A 26,026-nucleotide genomic window follows, 5' to 3' on the forward strand; every position below is an offset into this window, starting at 1 on the left:
TATTTTTCAGCATAGCACAGAATAAAAAGCTATTCTCAGGCTAAGTGATTCGGTCTTAAAAATATTTTTCTTACATGCCATACTTCTAATTTTACATTTTCTTTTTTGAATTTTTCTCTTAGAAATTTTCATACAGTAAATGGACTATTTCTTCTTTTAGTATTCAGTTGTATGAATCATCCACTGGGTAACTTTAAGATGTCAAATGTGTTGATACATTTATATATGGCAATGGGATTAACACTGTAGTGTTAGCTAACACCTTTATAATATCACATAATTATCCTTTATTTTTTGTGGTAGGAGCAATTAAGATCTAGTATTTTAGCAATGCTTAAGTTAATAATACAGTATTTTCTTTACTATAACCACTATGTTGTACAGTAGACCTCCAGGACTTATTTATTTACTGGTTGCAAGTTTGTACCCCTAAAAAATATATCCTCAATTCCCATGGTAACCCCTGTTCTACTCTCTATTCTACTCTCTATTTTTATGACTTTAGCTTTTGCTGATACCACATATACATGAGATCTTACAGCATTTCTCTTTCTCTGTTTGACTTAATTCACTTAAGCCTCATGACCCCAAGGGCCATCCATGTTGGCACAAGTGGCAGGGTTTCTTTCTTTGTCGTGGCTAAATACTATTTCACTGTATATATAAAATCATGTCTTCTTCATCCATTCCTCTGTTGTGGACAGACCTAGGCTATTACAATAATGTTGCAATAAACATCAGAGTGCATTTATCTCCTGATACTCTGTTTTCATTTCCTTTGGATATGAGGAGAGAGAGGCAAGATGGAGGAAGAGTAGGGGTTGGAGATGTACCCAGCAGTGGAATTACTGGATCATCTGATAGTTCTATTTTTAAATTTTTGAGGAAACTCCGTATCATTGTTCATAGTGGCTGAACCAATAAGTTTTCATTTCATATCTAGAGAATACAGTGAGTGTATGTTTAGCTTTATAAGAAACTGTCAAACTGTCTTTCAGAGTGGCTGTACCATTTTATAGTATATATCTTCAAGTTTACAGATTCCTTCCTCTCTCATCTCTGATGAGATGATGCTATGGAGGCTAGCCAGTGAAATTTTAATTTCACTTACTATATTTTTCAGTTCTAAACTTTTCATTGGTTCTTTTTTATATCATCTATTTTTTTCCAAGACTTTCTATCTTTCCATTAGTTTCAACATTCTTTGCCATTATGTTCAAGCACTTTTATAATAGTTACTTTAAAGTCTATCAAATAAAAAAATAAAGTCTATCAAATAATTCAAACATCTGCACTACCTTGGCCTTGACATTTATTGACTTTTTTTCACCAGGTAAATTGAGATATTTCTGAATTTTTCATATTCTAAATTATTTTAGATTATATTGTAGACATTTTTAATACTATGTCATATGACACAGAGTCCTGTTTAAATCTCATGAAGAATGTTGATATTTTTCTTTTAGCAGTTGACTGACCTGGTTAGGCTCAAGATGCCAGTTCCACCATAATTTTTGTGGGCTATGATTCCAATTTCAGTTCAATTTTCAAAATCTTAGCAGTGCTTTTGGAATCTGTCCTGTGTGTGTGCAGCCCAGTGATCAGTTTGGGATCTTGGTAGTGGTCTATTTATTAGTTCAGTACTCAATGCTTTTGACATCTTTCTTCTTCTTCTTTTTCTAAAGATTTTATTTATTCATGAGAGACACAGAGAGAGAGGCAGAGACATAGACAGAGGGAGAAGCAGGCTCTGTGCAGGGAGCCCAATGCAGGACTTGATCCCAGGACTCCAGGATCACAGCCTGAGCCAAAGGCAGATACTCAACCACTGAGCAACCCAGGCATCCATCTTCTTTTTAAATACAGGCATTTTCAATTAATGCCTGTATTAAATTTAGTTAAATTTAATTTAAAACGTTTTAATTTAACAGGCATTTAAATAATTAATATAGAATAATTACTGTTTTTGTAATTATTCAGTACTGCTTTTGCTGTGTATTATAAGTTTGGGTTACGTTGTGTTTTCAGTTTTATTCATCTTGAAGTATACTTTTTCTTTCTCTTTAAAAAAATTTTTACATTGTTGTAAAATACATGTAACATAAAATTTACCATCTTAACCATTTTTAAATGTACAAATGTATAGTTCAGTGGCATTTAGTACATTCACACTGTTGTCCAGCTTCAAAGTACTCTCTAATTTCCCTTATGATTTCTTCTTTGACTCATTGGTCATTAAAGTGTTGTTTAATTTTCATATATTTGTGAATTTTCCAAATCTCCTTTTGTTATTAATTTATTATCTTATTCATTGTGGTCAGAGTAAACACTTTGATTAATTTCAATCTTTTAGAAATTTGGTGAGATTTGCTATATGGCCTAACATTCGGTGTATCTTGGATAATGTTCCACATGCTCTTGAGAAGAATGCATATCCTGCTGTTGTTGAGTAAAGTATTCTGTTATGCTGAGTTGGCCTATAGTATTATTCAAGTCTTTTATTTTTTTATATCTTTTGTCTAGTTATTCTATTATTAATGTGAGATATTAGAGTCTCCAACTATTACTGTAGACCTGTCTGCTTCTCCCTTTAATTCTGTCAGTTTCTGCTTCATATATTATGAAGCTCTACTATTAGATGCATATATTTATAATTATTCTCTTTGATAGGTTGACCATTTTATCATAATTTAATGTCCTTTTTAAAAATTTAATGTCCTTCTTTGTCTCTATTAACAATTCTTAAAACCTGTTTTGTCTGATATTAGTATACTTATAGCTATACTAATTTTTTAAAGATTTATTTATTTATTTGAGAGAGAGAGAATGTGAAGGGGGAGGGGCAAAGGGACGAGGAAAGAGAACCTCAACCAGACTCCTCACTAAGGGTGGAGCCTGATGTGGGGCTTGATCCCAGGATCCTAACTGAACTCAAGAATCAGCCACTTAACCAACTGAGCTACCCAGGTGCACCACAGCTATACTAAATCTGATGACTGTTTATGTGGAGTATCTTCCATACTTTTACTTTCAAACAACAGTCTGACAGTCTTTGTGCTTTAATTGGAGAGTTTAATCCATTTATATTTAATATGATTACTGGTAAGGTAGAATTTACCCCTATCAGTTTGTTTTCTACATGTCTTATGTCTTTTTTTGCTCAGTTCCTCCATCACTACCTTCTTCTGTGTTAAATAGACATTTTCTTTCTAACTTTTTTTAAAAAGAAAATTTACTTATTTTTGAGAGAGAAAGGGTGAGTGAGAGAAAAAAAGGGAGAACATAAGCCTAGCTGGGACGGGGGGGGGCAGACTCCCCACTGAGCAGGGAGCCTGATATAGGGCTTGATTCCAGGACCTTAGGATCATGACCTGAGCCAAAGGCAGACACCCAACTGACTGAGCTATGCAGGTGCCCCTTAAATAGATATTTTCTAGTGTACCATTTTAATTCCCTTTTCATGTCTTTTGTCATGTATTGTTTAGCCATTTTCTTAGTGGTTGCCCTAGAGACTATAATGAACATCTTAATTTATGACAACCTAGTTCAAATTAATGCCAATTTAATTTCAATAGTATTAAAAATATGCTCTTTTAAAGTTCATTCCTTCCTCCTTTACTTTATGCTATTGTCACAGATTACTTCCTTACACGTTGTGTGTCCATCAATGTAGATTTGTAATTATAACTTTATACAGTTATCTTTTTTTTTTTAAAGGTTTTCTTTCTTTTTTTTTTTTTATTATTTATGATAGTCACACAGAATGAGAGAGAGAGGCAGAGACACAGGCAGAGGGAGAAGCAGGCTCCATGCACCGGGAGCCCGACGTGGGATTTGATCCTGGGTCTCCAGGATCGCGCCCTGGGCCAAAGGCAGGCGCCAAACCGCTGCGCCACCCAGGGATCCCTATACAGTTATCTTTTAAATCACATAGAAAATAAAAAATTAGTTACAAGCAAAAAATACATTTATAATGTCTTTAATACTTTTCTATGTAGTTACCTTATAATGTCTTTTATACTTATGTATATAGTTATGGTGCTCTTTATTTCTTCATGTAGATTTTAGTAGTCTGGCGAACTTTCATTTCTACCCAAAGGACTTCTTAGTATCTCTACTAGGGCAGGTCTAGTAGTTACAAATTCTTTCAGTGTTTGCTATCTGGGAATATCTTAATTTCTCCTTCATTTTTTGAAACACTGTTTTGCTAGATACACTATTCTTGGTTAATAGTCTTTTTCTTTCAGCACTTTGAATATTTCATCCCTCTGCCTTCTGGGCTCCCGGATTTCCAGCGAGAGGTCAGCCTTTTATTTTATTGAGGATGCTTTGTGTGTGATGAGTTGCTTTTCTCTTGATTCTCTCAAGATTTTTTCCTTTGGCTTATGACAGTTTGATGACTATTTAAATAAGTGTGGATGTCTTTGAGTTTATTTTACTTGGATCACTTCTTGGCCTTTTGACTAAGATCAAGTGAAGTTTATTTTACTGGGAGTTCATTGAACTTCTATGTGTAAATTCATATTTTTCATCAAATTTGGGAAATCTTTGGCCTTTATTTATTGAGATATTTTCTGCCACTTTCTTTTTTGTTTCTTTCTGGCACTCCCATTATATGTATGCTATCATGCTGATGGTATTCCACAGGTCTCTGAGAATCTGTTCATTCTTTTATATTTCTCTTCCTTAGACTGGATAATCTCAACTGATTTATCTTCAGGTTTACTAATTCTTTCTTCTGCCTGCTCAGCTATGATTTTGAGACTCTATAGTAAAATTTTCCTTTCAGTTATTTTACTTTACAATTCCAGAATTTCTGGTTCTTCACCTTCTCCTTCTCTTTCCTCTTCTTAAATATAATTTCTGTCTCTTTATTTGTATTCTCTATATGGTGAGACATCATTCTCAACTTCCCTGTAGATATTTAGAGATGGTATTCTTTAGCTCTTTGAATGTGTTTACAATAACTGATTTAAAGTCTTTGTCAGGGGCAGCCCAGGTGGCTCAGCAGTTTAGTGCCACCTTCAGCCTGAGGCATGATCCTGGAGACCCAGGATCCAGTCCCATGTCAGGATCCCTGTGGGGAGCCTGCTTCTTCCTCTGCCTGTGTCTCTGCCTCTCTCTCTCTCTCTCCTCTCTGTATATTCTAGTGAATAAATAAATAAAATCCTTAAAAAAATAAATGTCAGAAAGTCCAACATCCGGGATTTCTTAGGGCCAGTTTCTTTGATTGCCTTTTCCCTAGGTGTGGACCATACTGTCTTGTTTCTTTGCGTATCTTTTTATTTAAAACTGGGCATTTTGAGTAATATTGCATGGCAACTCTGGAAGTCTGATTCTCTTTCTTCCCCGGGGTTTGTTAATTATTGATTCATATTATAGTAGTTGTTGCTTATTTAGTGACTTTTCTGAAATGATTCTATAAAGCCTGTATTCTTTGTTGTGTGTGGCCACTGAAATTCTGTTCTGTTAGCTCAGTGGTCAGCTAATGATTGAACAGAGAATTCCTTAAATCTCTGGAATAAAAAAAAAAAAATCTCCCAGTCTTTGCTGAGGGGTTCTGTGCATGCACATCATCAACACTCAGCCAGAGTTTGCATCTTTGTCTTAGCCTTCACTTCCTGTTTTCACAGAGCCTTTAGGTCAGCTAGAACGGGAAGCTTTCTGTCTTCTCAGTATTTTCTGAGCATGTGCACAGACATATGCATGCATATGGCCTTCTAGATTCCCAGGAATATGTTAGAACTTTTCAAAGCCTTATGGACATCTCATCTCATTTCCCAGCCTTTTTTCTGAAGCTTTTGGTTAGTCTCATTTACCCCAACTCTGTTATTTATCACCTTGGGGAGTAGGGACCAAAACATTTGCATGTAAATGTTTATGACAAATGCCCTCTCCCTATCCCCACCCCTGCTAGCAGTTTTATTTAGCCTTGGTCTAGTTCCAAGTCAAGGGAAATTAAGGTAAGTCTTTTGAACCAATCTTTCAGGGAGCCACCAGACAGGTCAAAATAGATAATTGCAACTTTTTGTGGATGTGGTTCTTTCTGCTTCCACTAGTACCAGGAATTCAGCCTGTTATTTTCATGGCTGCCAGTGAACTGAGGAGTGGGGGATGGGACTAGGTAAACTGAAATGCACAAAGCTCACTTAAAAAAATATTAAGCCATGTTTCTTGAGTAAGCACTTCACAAATTGTTACAAGCCATTGGTTCATTTCCATCTTTCTTAAAAGTTGATTCTGAAAGTTTTGACAGTTTTATTGTTACTTTTATGGAGTTATCCAAGAGTTCCTTACTCTACCATTTTTTGTTCACTTTGTCTTTCTCAATCCTTTAGGGACGCTAATAAAGAGCAGAACCACATACACACACACACACAAATACACATGCACGCACACACACGTGTACACACTCACAAATACACACAGTTTGGGGGTGAGCTCTTAAGTTCATAAGCAACTTTGTAGGGTTACTTTTGCAAGTTCATTCCTCCCTACAATCTCCTAGGTGTTTCCAGTATCTTGGAGCTCCCCCTTTCCAACCTCCATTAAAAAATCCGGGGCTTTAATTAATTTACTCTGCGTTTCACTTCCACAGCTATGCCTACTTCCAGGGCCAAGTGGCAGGAGGAGAAAGAGCAAGAAATCAAAAAGAAAGAATTGGTCCCACTTTCTTGATTCTTGATGCAATAGGTAGAGACTTTACTGGACCACTGGATCTCTTACAACTGACTCAGCAGAACAATAGGAAGGGAAAGAAGGCACTCTTTGAATAAGCAAGATGAGGTCTCACTATAATTTACTTTAATATTAAAAGATATACGACCTCATTTTATACCCCAGGCTGATAAAGCAAAAAGTGTTAGTTATTAGGAATATCCTCCTTGCCTCCAATGGCTTCTTGCTCCAATCCAAAACAGTAACGCAGGTACTCAATCATGTCACCCCTTGCTTAAAAACAGTAGCAGTAAAAAAACAAAACAACAACAACAAAAAAAAACAGTAGCAGTTTCTCATAACACTTAAGATTAAAAATCAATTTTTATTACAATGTTGGATACCAAGGAGTGTGTTAAAAGGAAACCTTATCATCTCCACTTGTATATTTCTATGATAGAAACAGTTGGCACTGTCTCAGCATCATGTAAAGTGTCATGTAAATGCAGCTTCAGGTTTTCCCTTCCAATTTCTTAGCAGCCCTTAACCTCATCCTATAAAGATTTTTGTTTCTTGGGGTGCCTGGGCAGCTCAGTCAATTAAGCATCTGCCTTCGGCTCAGGTCATGATCCCAGAGTGGTGGGATCAAGCTCCAGTGTCTGGCTCCGTGCTCAGTGGGTAGCTTGCTGCTCCCCCTCCTCCTCCCTAGCTCATGTTCTCTCTTGGTATCTCTATCACTATCTCTGTCTCTCTCTCAGATAAATAAATATTATCTTCAAAAAAAGATTTCTTGGGCAGCCCCAGTGGCTTAGCAGTTTAGCGCTGCCTTCAGCCCAGGGCGTGATCCTGGAGACCCGGGATCAGTCCCATGTCAGGCTCCCTTCATGGAGCCTGCTTCTCCCTCTGCCTGTGTCTCTGCCTCTCTCTCTCATCTCTCAATCTCTCTCTCTCTCTCTCTCTCTTTCTCTCTCTGTGACTCTAATAAATAAATAAAATCTTTAAAAAAAAAAAGGTTTCTGTTTCTTATATACATTCAAGACTTTTCAGAATCTGGCCCCCAGCCTCCCTTTCTGTCTCATCTTGTTGTTCATCCTCAAATTTGCTTCACAAACATTCCATCATCATCAAGATGGAAAACTAAAATTCTTCTAGAACTTGAGAACCCCAAATGCCAGGGCACATGATGACCTCAGTTTGAGAAAACTTGTTCTAGAACTTGCTACCTCTGATATTTATAGAACCAGATGAATGAAAGCTGCCTTGGTGATGCCAGGGATCCCAGCCATTGTAGATAAAATTATGTTGCTATCCTGGCTTCTAATATTTAATTAGATTAACATGACTGTATTGTTTATTATTTTTCAAAATAATACTTATTTTATAAAATAGGTCAGTATTTGCTTTTGAGATTTTCAAATCCTTTGGTCAAATTACTTATAACTATTATTCTAGTATGACTAGTATTTGGTTCAAAGAGACTATTTCTTTGGATAGCATTTTTGTGCTACAAATGCACTGTCTTAGACTGAAATACTGATTTCTTACAGATCTACTTCTATCCATTTTCACCAATTTGAATTCATGGCTTCTCTAATTATTTCTGTTTGGATTTACATATAGATCACTAAGTAGATTCACTAGGTTTTATTTCACACACCATGGTGGCATTCCCTTCACAGCAAAAATTCTTCCATTTAGAATACTTTGGAAAAGTCACTAAGGCCATTTTTCTAACTACCAAACATCTGAATTTCAGCTGGCAGGCCAGAAGAACAATTCATGAGGGTTAGCCTTTTATATCAGAGGAAACTAGAACCAAGTGAAATCTATAAACTGGCTGGGCCCAAAGTAATCATTCTCCTGTCTTTGAATAAAATTTAAGCCGCACTTGATTTATGACAATATTTGCCCTGTCTTTTACTACTTTATGTCTCCTACTAAAATCACTGAAAGTCCAGAACCTAACTGGCTTTATCAGTCCTAGTTAATAATAGCTAAATTTGTTCCCTTCACATTTCTGTTTGATTCAGAGATTAGCTCAGATTAGTCTACAGGATTTTCTGTTCAAAGCCCACATTCCCTCACCAGTCTCAAAATCTGGCACATATATAATTCTACTTGTTTTGTAAATTAAGAAAGTGAGAGATAACTACACCAGATTAGAAACTGACTTGCACATCAGGACTCTTTTTGTTTTAGCTTGTTTTCAAGAAAAAAAGAAGGGCTGTTTATGATCAATATTTTGTTAACTTCAGGATTCTCTTTTAGATGTGCCCATATTCACGTTAGGGATGAAGTGCTCCATCAGCTCCTCTTTATTATACATCCGTCATCAGTGACAATAAACAGCAATTAACAGCCATAGTAGCATGATGGTGTTGTGAGAATTAAGTGAAATTGTGTCAGTGAAAGCACCTTGTGAGTTGTAAATGTTATGCAAGTGTAAAATAATGTGACCATGTGAAGTAGGTGTGATTGCAAATCTCCAGATGCTTTCATCTGTATCTTCATACATCTATTATCTAGGATATTTCGTTTTGGACATTATGCAACTAAACCTGAACGTAGCTTAATTAGAACACATTTTTTAAGGCATTGTAAATAATGTTTTCCATTTCATTCAAATAAGAGGCACAACAGTATATAAATTTCTGGCACTTTTGTGGTAACTTCCAAGAGAATACTTATATATGGCATAACTTTATTGGAGTTTCATAGACTCTTATCTATTAAATATAAGGCCCAAATTCATGGTCTCATGATAAGAGTCCATGTGTGTGTTTCTTAAAACCAAGAACTTAGATATTTGGAGTTCTGTAGTAAGCTAGTTACTAAAACCTGTTTTATGTGCAGTCATCTTTTCAAGTGCAATCATTACCCTTCACCTGCAAGGCATCTTATAAATTATATGGGAATATTTCCTTAATGATAGAGTTCAAAGTTAACCTAAAAACATAATGTTACTGGAAATCCAGTTTATACTTGAAGAAACCCATGTTTCAAGGTTGCATGGTATTCTATATTGAGTTTTTAGAGTATTCTTACCCTGTAATTTTATTCCAGGTCTACAGATCATAAACTTGTCTGATCTAGTCCAAATTTTATATCCAGCTATTTTAATTTCTATCTACTTCTTCATATGAGGCTGCCTTTTAAGCTTAGTAATTATAGTGAGAACACTCAGGATAGAACTTGGTTGTGCTTACTTACAGAGTATTTATACATGAAAGACTAAACAAAGATCAAGACTTAAGTCTGAAATCTTCCAGCTTTCTCATTGTTTTTAATAAACAAAATACTGAAGACTTACCAAAAGAATGTTAAACTCTACAGGATTTTAGCTCTAGGCTAAAATCATCATTTATATATACCAACATGGCCAAACTTCAGATATCCTTGGTTTCTAAAATTCAAGTCATCTAAGTCATTAGCCTTTTCTGGCTATATTCCACTTGTCTTGTTCAGGCAAGACTCTGGTCAACCACTCACTGAAGCCCTTAGTGATATCCTAGGTTCTCTCTCCCTTCCAGCATAGTCGTGTCATTTTGCTCAAAAGCTGGGCAGGGAAAAATGGTACCTTGAGGTAGTGTAATATGTTTATGCTACCATTTGCAAACACTAACATCATTGTGGTATCCCCACTGATTGGTTCTTGGGAACATAGGTCCCTTTCAGCCTCCTTTTTGCTATGCCCCATGCTCCATTCACTAACTGTATCCTTGCCCTTGGGTTCTAGAGAGTCACTGTTAAAGGTCATGGGAATCACCTTGACTTGGCCCAATACAAAATCACATTAGCTAATTTTACTTAGGTCCTCAGTATTCCTTCTGAGCAATCTCTTGGCTAGCTCCTTCCTATCATATTTTCCCAAAAGGTGAACTCAAATCCTCTCCAGTGGCTTCAAGTCTATAATGTTACCAGAGGGTACTCTTTCCCCATTCCTATCATTCCTTCCTATGTGTCTGGACTTTATATTAGTGTGAAATTCTTGGCCTCTCTACAGTCCTTTATTTATTCTTGAGGAGGACTGATTTTCTGATTGGAGTTTGAAGACCAAAACACCAGCTTGCTTTTCTCTTTCTCTTTGGGGGCCAGCTGCCTGCATAGAGCATGGGTTCTTACTTTGTTTTGTTCATATGGTAAGCTTAGTGGGGAAAGCTGATTCTGCCTGTGAGAAGAGAGGCCAGCAATTGCTTGTGACTGAGTGGCTATCGCTAATTCTGGCTAATTCTGTGTATTTGGCAAGAACTGAACCATATCCTCTGGCACAACATTTATTACTATAAAGCCAGTACTATTTTTATCTCTATCTGCCTGATGTCTGCATCTCTCGCTGAATTGGCTCTCAAAGTCAGGTAAGGAAGAAGATGGTCATTTACCAGACACAAATTCTAACATTTAATCTCACCCCTTCCCCATAATCCAAGCAACTTTGACTCCTGTTAATTTCTGAGATTAAGACATTCAGATGGAATCTTCCCCAAACTTCTCTCCCATCACTACGTGTTTGTCTTTCTATGATCTTGTCTATACCAGAGGAATCACCCACCTCTTTTCTGAGACTCATCTCTCTTTCAGGTCTTCTTCTACTGACTGTCTAATTTCTCTCCTTCTTGTCTTTCTTGTTATGGTCTCTGTTACCAGCATCTCTTCTTGATCACTCAGGAAGAGGATGCCAAATAAGATCTCAAGACCAGAAATTGCTGCTTTCCTAATCAAGCCTAGAGGAAACAGAACACCTTAGCCCAGATCCACAAATACAACATGTGAGCATATGACCCAGAAGTTTTGGTGGAATCCAAACCTTCTATTATAGGTTTAGCTAGTCTAAGACCCATAGATGCTTAAATACAAGACCACAGCATTGAAAATGTATACTTTATGAGTTATATAGCCTGCATACTTGAAAATATCATATATGCAAAATAAAATTTATGCAAATAGAAGATATGAATGAGTAAAGAAGAGATAGTAAGGAGGCAATGTTCACCATGTATTCCAAAAACCTATAACAATGTACTTGTTATAATTAAATATTAAGTTTGGTCCTAAGCTTCCTTGATGCCATAGAAAAAAGGAAAACATACTGGCTTACATAATTCTCATTGTTCAAGAAAAGGAAGTTGAATCTCTGATGAAATTATTTTAGAAAAGATTCTTTTCAACTCAGTTGTTCTTGAACCTGTGAACCAGGGGATGCCAAACCACAAAAGGAATGATGTGTTCAGCAGTGGATTTTTCAAGAGATACAGAGATGGCTTTCAAATTCTGATTGATAAAGATACATGTTACTAGGTATTAGTCTGATATGATGAGATAGAATATCTAGGTTGATGAACTTTACCTTGGTTGTGCTGGCAGAAGTTATAAAATGTTCTTTCACCAGCCCTCTTGGTTATCTGATATTAACCTTTCAGGCAAAGAAGCAACACCTGTCAACACCACAAGTTGTTTTGGCATTGCTGATATTAAAGATTCTTCCTGACAATTATGGGTAGCAGAATCATTTGTTTATTGAGACCGTTCCTAGTTGCCAACAGCAAAATCGGTTTCAAACTTGGGGGGAGCATAGTTGACATCCTATTTGATGTTCATTGAGGATAGGATGGAAATTGCATTCAGGTCAGGACATGAATTTTTTAGTTATCCATTCATTCAGAAACTCAAGCTCTTGCTATGTTGAGATGTGCAGACTTCTTAACCTAATCTAAGGTATGAGGTGATCAAGGAAGTTTTCCATAAGGAATTGACATTTGAGCAAAGATCCAAAGGATGAGCAGGCAGAGGGAACAACATGTACAAAACTCCTATGGCAGGAAGGGAGTGGTGGCTTAGAGGAAGTGACAGAAGGCTAGCAAAACTGAACGCCAAGCATGAAAGGAGGACAGTCCAGAGTGAGGCTGGACCTGGGAGCAATGGGAGCCACTCAAAGGCTTTTAAAGAGAGCTAGTGGGGAGCGATGCAACCAGAGTGAAGTCTAGTTAGTGAGTGCAAAATGAATTGAAAGAGCAGAAATGATTATGGAGAGCTCAGATGCTGTGAGAGCAACTGCAGGAATCCTAGTGAAAAATGCTAGTAGCTTGTACTAGTGTGCTGGTGATAGAGAAGGAAAGAGGTGAAGTCAGGGGATCATGATTCATTCATGGGGGAAGAAAGCAGAATTTGATGATTTGACAGTGTCTGTCTTGCTAAATGAGATGGCTAGTGGAGCCACTCTCAGAGCCCAGAGCATGTCCAACTTTGGGAAGAAATCCGTGAGTACAGTGCCCTAAGTCAGCTAAGTGGGCATGCTGCACTAGTACTTGAGCTAAGTACCTTGCTGCAGTGTTGTTGCTAACTAAAAACTGAATCATACTGTAAATCTCTGATTGAGGGACTAAATGTTGGATCTCACAAGATGGTGAAATTGTTAGAACTTTATATATTACTTTCCAAACATTAAGGGAAAGCCATGAATGTGCTTCCTCCACAGAAGGCCTCAAAACACCCTGCATGAAGGAGCACAAGTATGTAAACTTCTTGTGTGAACATGTTTGTAAGACTGAGTCATGCAAATTGCTGGCCCAGGTTTTGAAAGGTACCTGACAAGAAGGAGGCCAGGCAGAGACTGATGCCAACAGCACCTTTCATAGAGGCTCCCTCCTAACCAGACCCCGCAAAGTGAAAGGAGCTGGGATGACAGCTGAGAGAACAGGAGAATCATCAAATGGCAAATGGTGACCCAGAAAATAAAAACAACCCAATATGTAAAGAAGATTTTTAAAAATGACAAAAATATCTGAGTACTCAAAAATTTGATTTTAAAAAGTAATCACTGGTGGGACACCTGGGTGACTCAGTGGTTGAGCATCTGCCCTTGGCTCAGGACGTGATCCTGGGGTCCTGGGATCCAGTACCACATCAGACTCCCTGCAGGGAGCCTGCTTCTCCCTCTGGCTGTGTCTCTGCCTCTCTCTCTTTCTGTGTCTCTCATGAATAAATAAATACAATTTTTTTAAAGTAATCACTGGTGTCAAATTTAGGTAAAAAGAACTAGTTTTATTTCTATTCTTCCACCTTCTTTCTTGTTCCTCAACTCTCCTGGTGAAGGGTGAAGGAAAGGCACCTTCTCCCCAGACTTTCTCCTCCTTTTGTCTTTGATATGCATCTGTGATTCAGCCTAGAAATGGTCAACAAGTGAACGGGAGGGGCAGGAATCCTCTCCCATCACTCTTGGAGATCTCAATGAAGGGAAACGGGAAGTAGATGTTTTTATGGCCCAGCACATTTTCATTCCTATTACGTGTGCACAGAGCCCCAAGAGGAAAATGCAGTTTGGTAGTGACCTGATAACCACATTCTTGGAGGCTTGCTCTAAGAATGGTAAAAATCCAAACAATGCTGGGAGAAGGGAGGAGGGGAAAAGGCAGAGTGAAACAAAACACAATTTCCATTGTAAATTACTGGCTGTGATCAAATCCAAGTTAATGTCTAACTAAAAAAGTTGAAATTTTAGAATATTAAGATGGGGGTTAGCTTATCTTTCTCAGGAAGAAATAATTTTTATATCTTAAAAGCTTAGTAATCACTATTAAAACAGCAAAGAAGCACTGAAAAGTTTTATTGAAAATGTATCTTATTAAGGCCAAAGGTTAGTACAGATAACCCTTAAATTTGGCAGGTTGGATTACAAGGTGTCCGGTGCTGGATGGGTAAGGGCCCAGAGAGCTACAGCTGCCAGGGGCGTTGTCTCTCCCATGGACTGTGGCAGCCACCGGCCTAAACAGGCACACCAGGGAGACCTCAAGGTGTATTGTGAATCGTGTTGTAATTGTTGAGACCCTCGACTACATGGTTTCCTGAAATATTCTTTCGAATGTCTTTATGTCTATCAATAAATACATGTAACTGTGCTAGACACTTTAATTCTGAGGACTGAAGGACGGAATGGTAAGCTAGTATCCCCTTAGGCATCGTCCTTCTACCTGCATTGCTGCTTAAACTCTTTGGAAGGATATTTTATCAATTACCACATTCTTTGAGTAATAATAACAATAGCTTACACTGATTAAGTGATGAAGGTTCTTAAAATCATATGATTCGAAAGATATAGATAGTGTAATTTTATTGTTTCTGTCTGCCCTGTGCTGGTTACTCTTTCCCAGCTGCAGGAAGAGCAACACTGGAAAGTCCAGAAAATGTCACCCTTTCTGGCTCTTCCTGGCCTGCTTTCATTTGCTCATTCATAGATTCATGCACACATGCATTCATTCGTTCTGCATTTATTAAGCACTAGCGTATGGATGATAGTGATTTTGCCAGGACCCAGGATGTTAAATGGTCTGAAAAACACACCATGCCCTAGTTTAGAAGCTTCCCATCTCATGGAAGACAGACACTTCTGCTCCTCCCAAAGTTCCTGGTGGCATAGAAGCAGAGAGGAGGGAGCCCTTACCTCTGCTCTGCCAGGTTGGGAAAGGAGCAACAGGAACATTAAGGCACGAAGAGCAGGTCAGTCCCTAGGGGAATACTATTCCTTGACAAGGCAACCCCAAGTCAAAAGATGGCTTCCCTGGCATTTACACAGCCCTGCAGCTGGATTTTCTCTCATTGATGCAGGGTAATTGCAATAAAACCTCTTACTTTAGGAGTGGGCAAGAACGGTCAGGGTTTTTTTCAGTTTGGTTTGGCTTAGTTTGGGCCTGGAATATTTGCAATGCAGCATTCCCTTCTCTATACAATTTACAATCACCTTTTCACGGTGGATATTTTCACTTTGTTTTGGGGTGAAAACACGCAAAGAATCCAAAGTTTGAACAAAGAAGAGAATTTGGGAGTGAACATTTATATGGACGTTGGCATCCCCTGTAGAATGGGGCGGAGGAGCCCTCAAACCCTTGGCCTATAGGCCATCGAGGGCCACCACGGGCCACCACTGGCCCCGGGCTGGGCGCACCTCTCACAAGTGACGCGGATACGCTCATCGCTGGACGACTGCTGCTCATCCTCCTTCTCCTGGAAGTGCTCCTGAACACACTGCTCCTCGAACTCGTGCAGCCTCTTCAGCTCCTCATCGCTGAGAAACAGCTCTGCGTAAAGGGAGAAGCATTTGCCGAGAAATGAGCCCCAACCATAAATAATCAATTTAGTTGCATTATTGCGAATTCCACGAATCAACCTGAATTGAACTCACTTGTTGTCACTTGTAGGCAATTCTCTGACTACACCAATGGTTTATTACTTAAACAGGTTGTAATATGCAGAAACCATCTTTCTGCTGGAGCAAAATGGCTTACTTTTTTTAACACAAAACACCACTATGACAGCTATTTGCAAAGTGAAACCAAGCACTATTTTCTGGAGAACCCTTTGCATGTATTTTATGGATAGAGTCAGGTGGACTTCATTACTGTCCTACCCTCTTCAGATACAACACATTGAAGCAGTCTTAAAGGGAGTATATATATATAGAGAGAGAGGAGTCATTTTTTTAAGTTTAAATATTTAATAATATATTTTTAAAGATATTTAAATTCAATTTGCCAATATATAGTATAACATCCAGTGCTCATCTCATCATGTGTCCTCCGTAATGACCATTCAATCAGTTACTCCCTCCCCCAGCCCACCTCCCCATCTGCAACCCTTTGTTTATTTCCCAGTGTTAGGAGTCTATCTTGGCTTGTCTTCCTCTCTAATTTTTCCCTACTCAGTTTCCCGGTTTTGGAGGAGTCATTTTCAAGAACTCTCTCGGTTTCTGATCTCATCATGAACAGGCTTTCGGTAACACTAATTACTCAGAAACTAACAGTACTGGAATAAAATCAACATAAAATGAGAAGCATCCTGCAAAGAACAACAGTTGGACTAGAGTGTTATGTTTTCACACAATTTAAGTAAATTAGTGAGATTTCCATGAGGGTGTCCAGTTGGAACACTCTTGAAATTTGCCCAAGAGAGAAACGAAAGAATCCTGCACGTACTTAGACCACGGTCCTGCTCATCTTGATCCCCTTCTCTTTTCTTCCTACAGCGACCACTAAGACGCATAATGATTATATAGATGTGGCTTAAAATGATCATTGGTGGAGGTAGGACTGGCCGGTCATGAAATGTCATTATCAGCTGATAACGCTGGAATTTCCACACCTGGTTGGATATTGACTTAACTTCAAAGAAGGTATTGCTTTAAAAAGAATAAATGTTTAGTTAGTTATTTTACTTTTCATTTAAATTTCCCAGGGCAATCATTTACTCACATGGAAATGAAAATAAACAATGAAATGGCCTTTTAGCACCTCTGAGTACTAGATTACCCTGTCTTTTGGTTTATCTGTCAGTGTGGATTATCTACACACAGGGACATTTTCCTCATATAAATAAGAATTAAGTGTATTGAAGCTGCTACATATTGTTCTCTTGAAACACCATACTGTGGTCTACTGACTCATATGCTCAGGAAAATTTTATTTCATATTTTTCAATTAGCAATAATCGCACCTCGGATAAACCTCACTGGCTACGATACTGCCACTGCGCAAAGCTTTATTTCATATTTTTAAAGGTAGGAGCTATCCAACTAAGTATTTTGAAATATTTAAATCTGTAATACAGTTGAACAAGAGTTTGAACCAGATTCTTTCCAAAGCCTTGGTCAGCTCTAAGATTCTATATTTCTTTGTTTCTTTCTTTTTATGGACAGAATTTCTGTCATCTTTTTTTTTTTTTTAAATTCATGAGAATCAGAGAAAGAGAAAGAAAGAGAGAGAGAGAGAGAGAGGCAGAGACATGGGCAGAAGGAGAAGCAGGCTCCCCGCAGAGAGCCCAATGCAGGACTCAATCCCAGGACCCCGGGATCACGACCTGAGCCTAAGGAAGACACTTAATCACTGAGCCATTCAGGTGCCCCAAGATTCTATATTTCTATGAAGGATTTTTCCCTCATATTTTTCATCTTAGAAGATACAATTTTTTGGAACATTTATTAGGCATGGTCATAGGCTCAACACATCATGCGAAAATGGGCAAGTTTTACAACAGACTTGATTTTATAATTTAAGCCATATCTTTCCTAGGCCATTTTATCTTCTATTCTGTAAATGATAAGGAAAGTATTTTATATAATATAGTAATTGTCACAGCTTATGAGATTCACATTGCTTTCTGTCCCTCTGATAATGAATTATAGTCACATCTTGATCAAATCTTCCCTACCTCAGGAGATTTTTATCTAAAGATATATTTTCAGTAGATTAAAATACCTGTTACAATGTTAAAACACTGAGATTAAATGTATTTAACAGAAAGACAAATACCATATGGTTTCATTCATATGTGGAATTTAAGAAACAAAACAAACAAAAAAGAGAGAAAAGAAAAAAGAAAAGCAACCCAGACTCTTTTTTTCTCCCCACAGCCTTGAAGAAAAAAAAAAAAACCCCAAAGTCAGAGAACAAACTGGTGGCTGCCAGAGGGGAGCTATGTGGGGGAATGGGTGAAATAGATAAAGGGGATTAAAAGTACAGTAATTGCATCCTGATGAGCACTGAGTAATGTACAGAATTAATGAACAATTGTTTTGTACACCTGAAACTGATACAACACTATGTTAATTGTACTTCAATAAAAAAATAAAATATTGAACCATCAAAAAATTTCTAAATGTATTTAAGTGTCAACTTTTGATTCATGAATACATGAAACCTGATTTAAGTTTTAATTAAAGAGATTGCAAAAATTCTGCATATTTACAAGTTCTACTGAAATTCTGTGTAAATCCATGGCCACACGAGTGTTCCAAGATTAAACTGGAAATTTGTAATGTAATAAATAACAGGCACCCAGTCATCAGACTTGACACATACTTGAAAACTGCAATAAGCAAGTTCACAAGCAGGATGTTGGCCACCAGTAGGTAGCACGCCATGATGGCAGGTGTAAGCCAGGCACCCGGGATACAGGGCGGGAGCCGCTTTCCTTCTTCATCATACTGGTTGTCACCACAAGGAGCTGAAACAAAAGTTTATCTTTATGTAATTTTTACATAAAATGAATAGAGTAAGTAACTTACATATGCCACTACATGATCTTTTTCTTTTTTAATATGATTTTTCCCTGATTTCATAAGCAATGATTTTCCATGTGAAAACTATAAACTTGTACAAAGAAAATAAGAAACTCACTTCTACACTCAGAGATAGTCATTCTTGACTTGTCATATTGATAAACATTTTCCTATTTCTGCATTTATGTTTTTCATATACAGAAGTTTTTCCTTCATTTCTAAGCAGATAAATCTACCTGTATGTTTTTTCTGTACTGTTATCCATTAGAAAGTTATTATGTCTTCTGATTATTTATTTAACATCATCTCATGTTGTCTCCTTGGTATCACTTGTACATGAACTTTGAAAATAATTTTGTTATGAGGGAGGAGGTAAGGATGCCCTCTACCCTCAAATCCATTAATCAACAGATTTGGTGTCATGTTTGGAAAATCATCTTTTCTCTCTCTGCTCATTCAAAATGCCACTTCGATCCTATAGGACCTATATTCTGAACTAAAAAATAGAATGACCCCAACAGTGATAAGTGAAATAACTTCCATGAATTTATAATCTACCTACTTTTTTACTTACTCATAGTTTAAAAGAGCATTGACACCAGAAAACAAGAGAAGTATTGAAAACCAGTGTAAGAGAAGTATAGAAAACCAACTCCTTCTAGCTAAGGGAGAAACTGATTAATACACACATTTCATGGACTAGAGTCATTGGTTCTGTGTAAACTTACGATTAATTTCCATGGCGTAGACTATATAGCGATTGGAAAGCAGGATTTTATTTTATTTTTTTAGTTGTGACAGGAAGGGAGGAAAGAAAACAAGACAACAGTTGAGAAGAAAGTAAAACAAATGATTAACAACACAAGAATGGTTTTGGTGTCAAGATATGCAAAGTATTCAAGTTTGGGAATTACAGATTCATGCCCGGAAAAAGTGGTCTATTTAGAAGAAACTGTAAACATTATTAATTCTAGGGAATACATATATATTTCATGAATATTGATTTTACCATGTGTCATAAGCAATAAAAAGCTCACACATTAAAAATACTGTGAAATAGATATGAGGCTACTGGCAGATGATCATTTTAACCAACTGGTTAACCAATCAGGCAGTCTCTATATCCCAGTTCAAATACCTCATAAGCACATATAAATGAAAAATTATTATGCAATAACCAGATCAAGAATGAAAAACCTGCATTTAATGATGTTACTGAGAATAGCCTCAAGTTTGCCTCTTTATCTTCACATTACCCAATTAAATAATAAAAAAATATTATAATTTATGTCTGGATCATATGTTTACCTAAGCAAATACTCTTTTGAAACCAAATTAGATTTTTATGTTCCAGTTTACCAAGCTACAAACACATTCAATAATTGACTTTGAGATACTGGTGATAATAATGTGTTCAGAATCACGTTATAAAAGCTAGATAGAAGGCATTGTGTGAACTAGTTATCAGTCTAACCCAGTGGCAGAAGATGTACCGACAACCCTGCATTTCATACAAGGGGAGGATGTTCAAAACCATCTCCCGAGAAGCAGAACACCAGAAATAGCAGATGTGCTCTTGTATCTGTATCTTTGTGACAGAGCACAACATGCAAATGAAGGTAGGGTCTGGATACAAAAACAGGTCTGAAGAGCCTCAATCTATTGGTGATACATTAACTGGCCAGGTGAAATAGGCATTAGAACATTTAAGCTTCACTTCCTACAACACGGGAGACACCATGACCTGCTGGCTCAGCCTGGGGAGGAGCTGGGGCCTACGCCCCCCAGAAATCCATGCAGGATTATGGCTCATTTTCTCTGCTAACATCTGGATGATATTGTTGATATATTGTTGATAATAACAATAATAATAAGTTGAGCTCCATAAGTGAAGAGGAGATTGATAGCCATGTGGAAAATGAGCTTTGGAGAAGAAGCTTGAAGAAGAGGATGACACAAAGCACCAGTCACCCTGTCATGCCTTCTGTCTAATTACACTCATAACACTGCCAGCTCTGTCTGAGGGTAGAAAGAGGTTGAAGAAATATTGGGATATTGGCACTGGGACTACATTCATGTGATAAGGTATTCACCAGGTCCAGCTAAAAGGATATGAGACTCTCAAAATTCTGGTTAATGGTTTTTAGAATAGAAAGAATGACTGATGTCTCAAAAACCTACATTTCATATTCTGTATTTATTCCTTCTTAAAATAATTTTATGCTCAGAGCAGAATAAAAAATAATTTATCTCCAAATTAACACATGCTCTTCTATTAATTTGGAACTGATCATCTGCCTCAGAAGCAGGGAAGAGAATCTTACTATCAATTCTATTCTTACGGTCTATCTGGTCTGCAAACACCTCTCCATAGATCATCCAGTAGGGCATGTAGAAGATGTTTCGGGCCAGTTTCCAAGACGGCTCCTCATCTGGGTGCAAAATGGCTTGACGGGCTACTCCAAAACTCATCAGCACAACCAGCATAATGACCACAAAATACAGCATGTCAATCATCTGAGTAAAGAGAAAATGTGTCTCTTACTGTCTTGACTCATGGGCCAGGTTTGCCTGGTTCATTATATTGCTCTTCATGAGTGTTTAATTAGGATGAAAAGAACCTCTTTCCCTTCTCTCCATCCCATCCACAGGCTTCTAGTGTTTATATGCCATGCAATGCATACATCTTATTCTAGAACATTGATTCCCCCATTTGCTCTTACTCTTTCTTCTCCTCCATTATTGCCCATAAACAAATATTCCTCTCATAACTACAACTGCAAATGGAGAAAGGGAAGAATTATGGGGGAAACATGGGAATTTGTAAGGGAAACTGAAGAGAAAGAGAAGGAGATATATAAGAAAGGAACAAGATGAATTGAGAGTACAGAATGATTTTTATTCATTCATTACACAACTGTTGAGTGGTTACAATGAGCAATGCTCTGGTTACTGTGGATACAGAATTGGTATAATTCCTAATTTTGGATATCCCTGAAGATGAGAGCCCTTGCCAACGTAGGCTAAATCATATATCCCTTCACTCAAAGCTGCTCGTGCTATAAAGAGTAATTCGTAACTTAAGATAACTTCCTTTCTTCCAGGACCAGTCCTAACACTGAAGCTATTTTAGGTGATGTAAAGATTACCTGCTGGCTCATTTTTTTTGTTTCATATTGTATGATTTATTCTGGAAGAAATGTTGGCATGGATTTGTCTTGGCCTAATCACATGAATTGCCTGTGTCCACTCCAGGCTAGAGTACATGGGCAGAAGACTCTCTGGAATAGGATTGGGGGAGTGACCCTGCGCCCCATTTGTTTCTGGCTTTTACTACATGTTAACTACAGATTATATATATGTTGTGTGTGTGTATATATATACACACACACATATAAATGTATAGACACAGTATTAATGTACATATATACAGTGCATCTCTCTTTGTATATAAAGTAGTATATACTGTGTGTATATTTATATATATGTATAGGATAGAATAGAAGTAGTATATAGTAGTAGTATATACTGTATTAACATGTAGGAGAACTATGTATCTTTTTTAAAATTTTTATTTATTTATTTGACAGAGAGAGCACAAGCAAGGGGAGCAGCAGGCAGAGGGAGGGGAAGAATCAGGCTCCCCATAGAGCAGGGAGTCTGCAGTGGGGCTTGATCCCAGGACCCTGAGATCATGCCCTGAACCAAAGGCAGACACTTAACCGAATGAGCCACGCAGGCGCCCAAGAACTATGTATCTTAAAGCAAAAACATTTCCTGTAAGAAACCAACTACAAAGGAAAGACCAAATGAAGTCTAATAAAGCCACACCCAAGGCCTGGTCTCAGGTCCTAACCACAACCACAATGTCTCTAATTCCTAAAGGGGTGTAAGTACTAACCATCTTTCCAATCATCATCACATAGGGCCCCAGATATTTGTTGACACCAAAAATGTCCAGGACTCGGATATACCAGAAGATGATATCCACACAGTAGATCACTCGGCCATAGCCCATGTATGGCTGCTTTTGTAGGCGGAGGATTGCTCCAATCATGAACATGGAAATGGCTACAAGATCCGTGATGTTCCAGTACTCCTGAAGCCAAACTTTTATTTTCTGGCTGAGTTTGCCTGGTTCTGACATGAGGATCTGAAAACAAATGCCAAAGAACAATAACAGGGAGTGCTGTATTGGAAGCCTCTTAGAATCTTGGAAAGATAGGACTGGTGGAACATTCCAGGGCATCTGGTCCCATTTCCTGCTTAAGACCTTTAAACACTAATCTTCTCAGGCAGAGAAAGATATCTTGAAAGGGAAATTCCATGGAATCTTCTATATTCCTAGATGCAGTGTTTCACAAATTCTCAGGAAATGCCTTCTAAATCATGTCTTTCTGGGTGAAATAAAAGCAGCTGCCTCTTGATTTCTTTTTAATTCTCTGGATATGTGCCCGTCAGCCTATGTTCCAGAGTTAGTCCAGGAAGAAAAGCCTAGAGCAGAGACACACCCGTGTGGTCTACAAAGGGTAATCCACCTGATGGAGAAGGCAGATTGGGCTAGGAGATGTTTGTTTGCCACAATTCCTTTGCAACTTAGATGTGAGAAGTCAGGGGAAAGTAAAATATTTTCTCCTACTTGAGATATTACCCTTTAAAAATCGCCATTGATTGGGAGTTCCTGGATGGCTCAGTCAGTTAAGCATCTGACTCTTGGCTTTGGCTCAGGTCATGATCTCTGGGTCGTGAGATCGAGAGACCCTACCATTAGTGGAGAGTCTGCTTGACATTCTCTCTGCCCCTCATTCTGCCTTTCCCCCTGACCTCTTGTGCATGCTCTCTCTCTCAAATAAATCTCTAAAAAAAAAAGTCACCACTGATAAAAATCACTACTTCCTCAGGGTAAAATTGAAACTATTTAACAAACAGCATGCAAAGGTACATAGAGAGAGTGAGCCCCATGGATGCGGCTATGGTGTCCAGTAGGGTGGGGGCTGCTGTACCATGGTGTACCCCTTTAGTTATGGAGACTGGGGCCCTGGGGACCCCATGACTGGGAGGGGGGTGGCTATTTTTTGGCCAGCACAGAAGGGATTCACTAGTTTAACAACCCGTGTACACTATAGCCTGGAAGGTGAGCTCCTAGAATAAAGAATAGTATCTTAGCAAATGGCTGATGCTCAGCGGGATCATGGTGGCAGTAGGGATGGCATGACAGGCTACTTGGGGGTAATCCCAGTTGTAACATTTGCAGAGTTTGATGAAGCCCAACTGGAAAAGAAAGACTAGTAGCAAAGGAGATGGGATTTTAAATGTTGGATTTTGGGGTGCCTGGGTGGCTCAGTGGTTGAGTGTCTGCCTTTGGCTCAGGGCATGATCCCATTGAGATCCTTGCAAGGAGCCTACTTATCCCTCTTGCATGTGTCTCTGCCTCTCTCTGTGTGTCTCTTATGAATAAATAAATAAGAACTTAAAATAAAATGTTGAATTTGGTACTTTTCTTTTTTGGTTTCTCAGATTCTCATTAGACTGACAGCATCGAACTCACTCTATTAGGAAGAAGTTGTCAGTAATATTTTTTCCAATTCAGTGAAAGGACTAATAATGATGGCAAAATAGTAATACTGATTCTATACCAGTTGGAAGAAGCATGTGGAAACCCTTTTGTATGCTTTTTTAGTCAGATTCATTTTTTCTTAGATATAGCTTGCCCTTCACAAACTAATAAAGTGAATGAAAATTCATAGAAAAGTACATGTCCCTATTTCCTCTGCCATCCTCTCAGAGTCTCTTGAGAGCCCTTCCTTAATAAGAAGGAAGACTCCACATTGCAGGTGGCAGGGAGCATGTGGAATCTGAGTCCTAAGTTGTAGGTAAATAGTCATCTTGTATGTCTTTCAGTTCCAGGGAAACAGAGCAAAAATCTGTACCCGGTTGTAGTAATTGGTTTACCTCTGGCAGCATTTACTATTGCTTTTACAGTCACTGAGACTGTTTTTATTGCTAAATATCATTGATTTTTGCTTTGTGTTTTGATTTGCAAATTCAAATTCAGTTGGAAGCAGAAGACATATAAATCTTAAGCAAGAGAATGGGATACACTTGGTATTGTCATACCCCAAAAGAAAAAAAGTTACCAGAGCACTCATGATTTGCATGAAGTGTTTTGCAAATAAGAAGCTATATCTGAATCAAAGTTAGCATTCAGTGGCGCCGGGAAGGGCCTTTGGGGTAATCACCTCTCGTATTTTCTCTAATGCCAGGCTCAGGATGTAGGAGATGACAATCCACTCCTGGAGACAGGGCCAGCGGTCCATCCGCACCAGGATGACATAGTTGAAGAGCAGTAGGTAGCCCAAGTACGATATCTGAAGGGCAGAACAACTATTAGCAGTGTTTGGGGAGATAACACGTGCTGGGAAAAAAAAACTTTTGAAATTCTATTTTCAGGTTGACAGGTCTTCTAAAACAAGTTTGCATTCCCAACTAGACTGACTCATTTAGAGGAAACCTTCTGTTTCTATTGCCAGTGTGGATAAATTCTGAAGCAGATCAGGACGCATTTTATACTTTAGGATGATATGGGCACTGGCATTCTTTTTCTAAAGGAAAACGTTATTTGTGGCTACTATCACCTTCATGGGGGAATTATGGAGCTGCACAAAATGATGATACATAAGGAAATTTTTAATATTTCAGTGATGTGTCTTCTACATTCCTGAAATCAGAAAATATTACTTACTCTCCCTGCCTTTCAAATTTCCCTCTTGAATCTTTTCACTGCTGATAAATGTGGGAGGTTAGAAGGGGTGGGGGGGTGAGAGCTGTCTGTCGAGGTGCACAGAGCTGTCCTGAGTCCCCACAATTAGGAATGGCATATCTCTGGTTTGCTGAGGCCACAGCATGCTCCCTATCTTTGTGGCAGGAAAAGATGCAGAGTTTGGAGATATATGGGAGTGATGTATGGGGTGGAGGGAGGTGGTCTGAAGTTCATTGCTTAAAGTTGATTTACGGTGTAGCTGATGAATCTTAACCTCCAGAGCCCCTCGCTGGTCCAGGCTCTTCTGGAGTAATGGGGGTGGGGGTGGGGTATTCTAACAAGTGTGTATTTGTGATTCAACAGCTGTTGTCCTTTTTAAGATTCAGGGGATCCCTGGGTGGCTTAATGGTTTAGAGCCTGCCTTTGGCCCAGGATGTGATCCTGGAGTCCCGGGATCAAGTTCCACATTGGGGTCCCTGCATGGAGCCTGCTTCTCCCTCAACCTGTGTCTCTGCCTCTCTCTCTGTGTGTGTGTCTCTTGTGAATAAATAAAAATAAAATCTTAA

At 38.2% G+C, this 26,026-nt stretch overlaps 1 protein-coding gene, 1 long non-coding RNA gene and 1 pseudogene across 7 annotated transcripts in view; 1 reads left to right on the plus strand and 2 right to left on the minus strand.

Moving 5' to 3' along the window:
* The window catches only part of LOC129510114 (uncharacterized), a 73,679-nt gene that overhangs the window by 17,590 nt on the left and 30,063 nt on the right, over window positions 1-26,026 (plus strand). The gene's annotated exons all lie outside the window — the stretch shown is intronic.
* Window positions 1-26,026, minus strand: part of TRPM1 (transient receptor potential cation channel subfamily M member 1) — a 71,206-nt gene that overhangs the window by 7,137 nt on the left and 38,043 nt on the right. For 3 of the 5 annotated variants that reach the window (XM_055325982.1, XM_055325981.1, XM_055325984.1), the window contains 7 exons: window positions 24,940-25,068; window positions 22,602-22,853; window positions 21,043-21,217; window positions 19,429-19,449; window positions 18,501-18,645; window positions 16,620-16,822; window positions 15,593-15,725 (listed from right to left, as the gene is read on the minus strand). In XM_055325982.1, the coding sequence (XP_055181957.1) occupies window positions 15,593-15,725; window positions 16,620-16,822; window positions 18,501-18,645; window positions 19,429-19,449; window positions 21,043-21,217; window positions 22,602-22,853; window positions 24,940-25,068 (1,058 nt within the window). Of the gene's footprint in view, window positions 1-15,592; window positions 15,726-16,619; window positions 16,823-18,500; window positions 18,646-19,428; window positions 19,450-21,024; window positions 21,218-22,601; window positions 22,854-24,939; window positions 25,069-26,026 lie in introns of all 5 variants that reach the window. The other 2 variants (XM_055325980.1, XM_055325979.1) reach the window with 2 other exon arrangements.
* LOC129510663 (U4 spliceosomal RNA) lies at window positions 17,006-17,181 on the minus strand (annotated as a pseudogene).

Source organism: Nyctereutes procyonoides, unplaced genomic scaffold, assembly GCF_905146905.1.
Source record: "Nyctereutes procyonoides isolate TBG_1078 unplaced genomic scaffold, NYPRO_anot_genome, whole genome shotgun sequence".
Taxonomy (NCBI): Eukaryota; Metazoa; Chordata; class Mammalia; order Carnivora; family Canidae; genus Nyctereutes; species Nyctereutes procyonoides.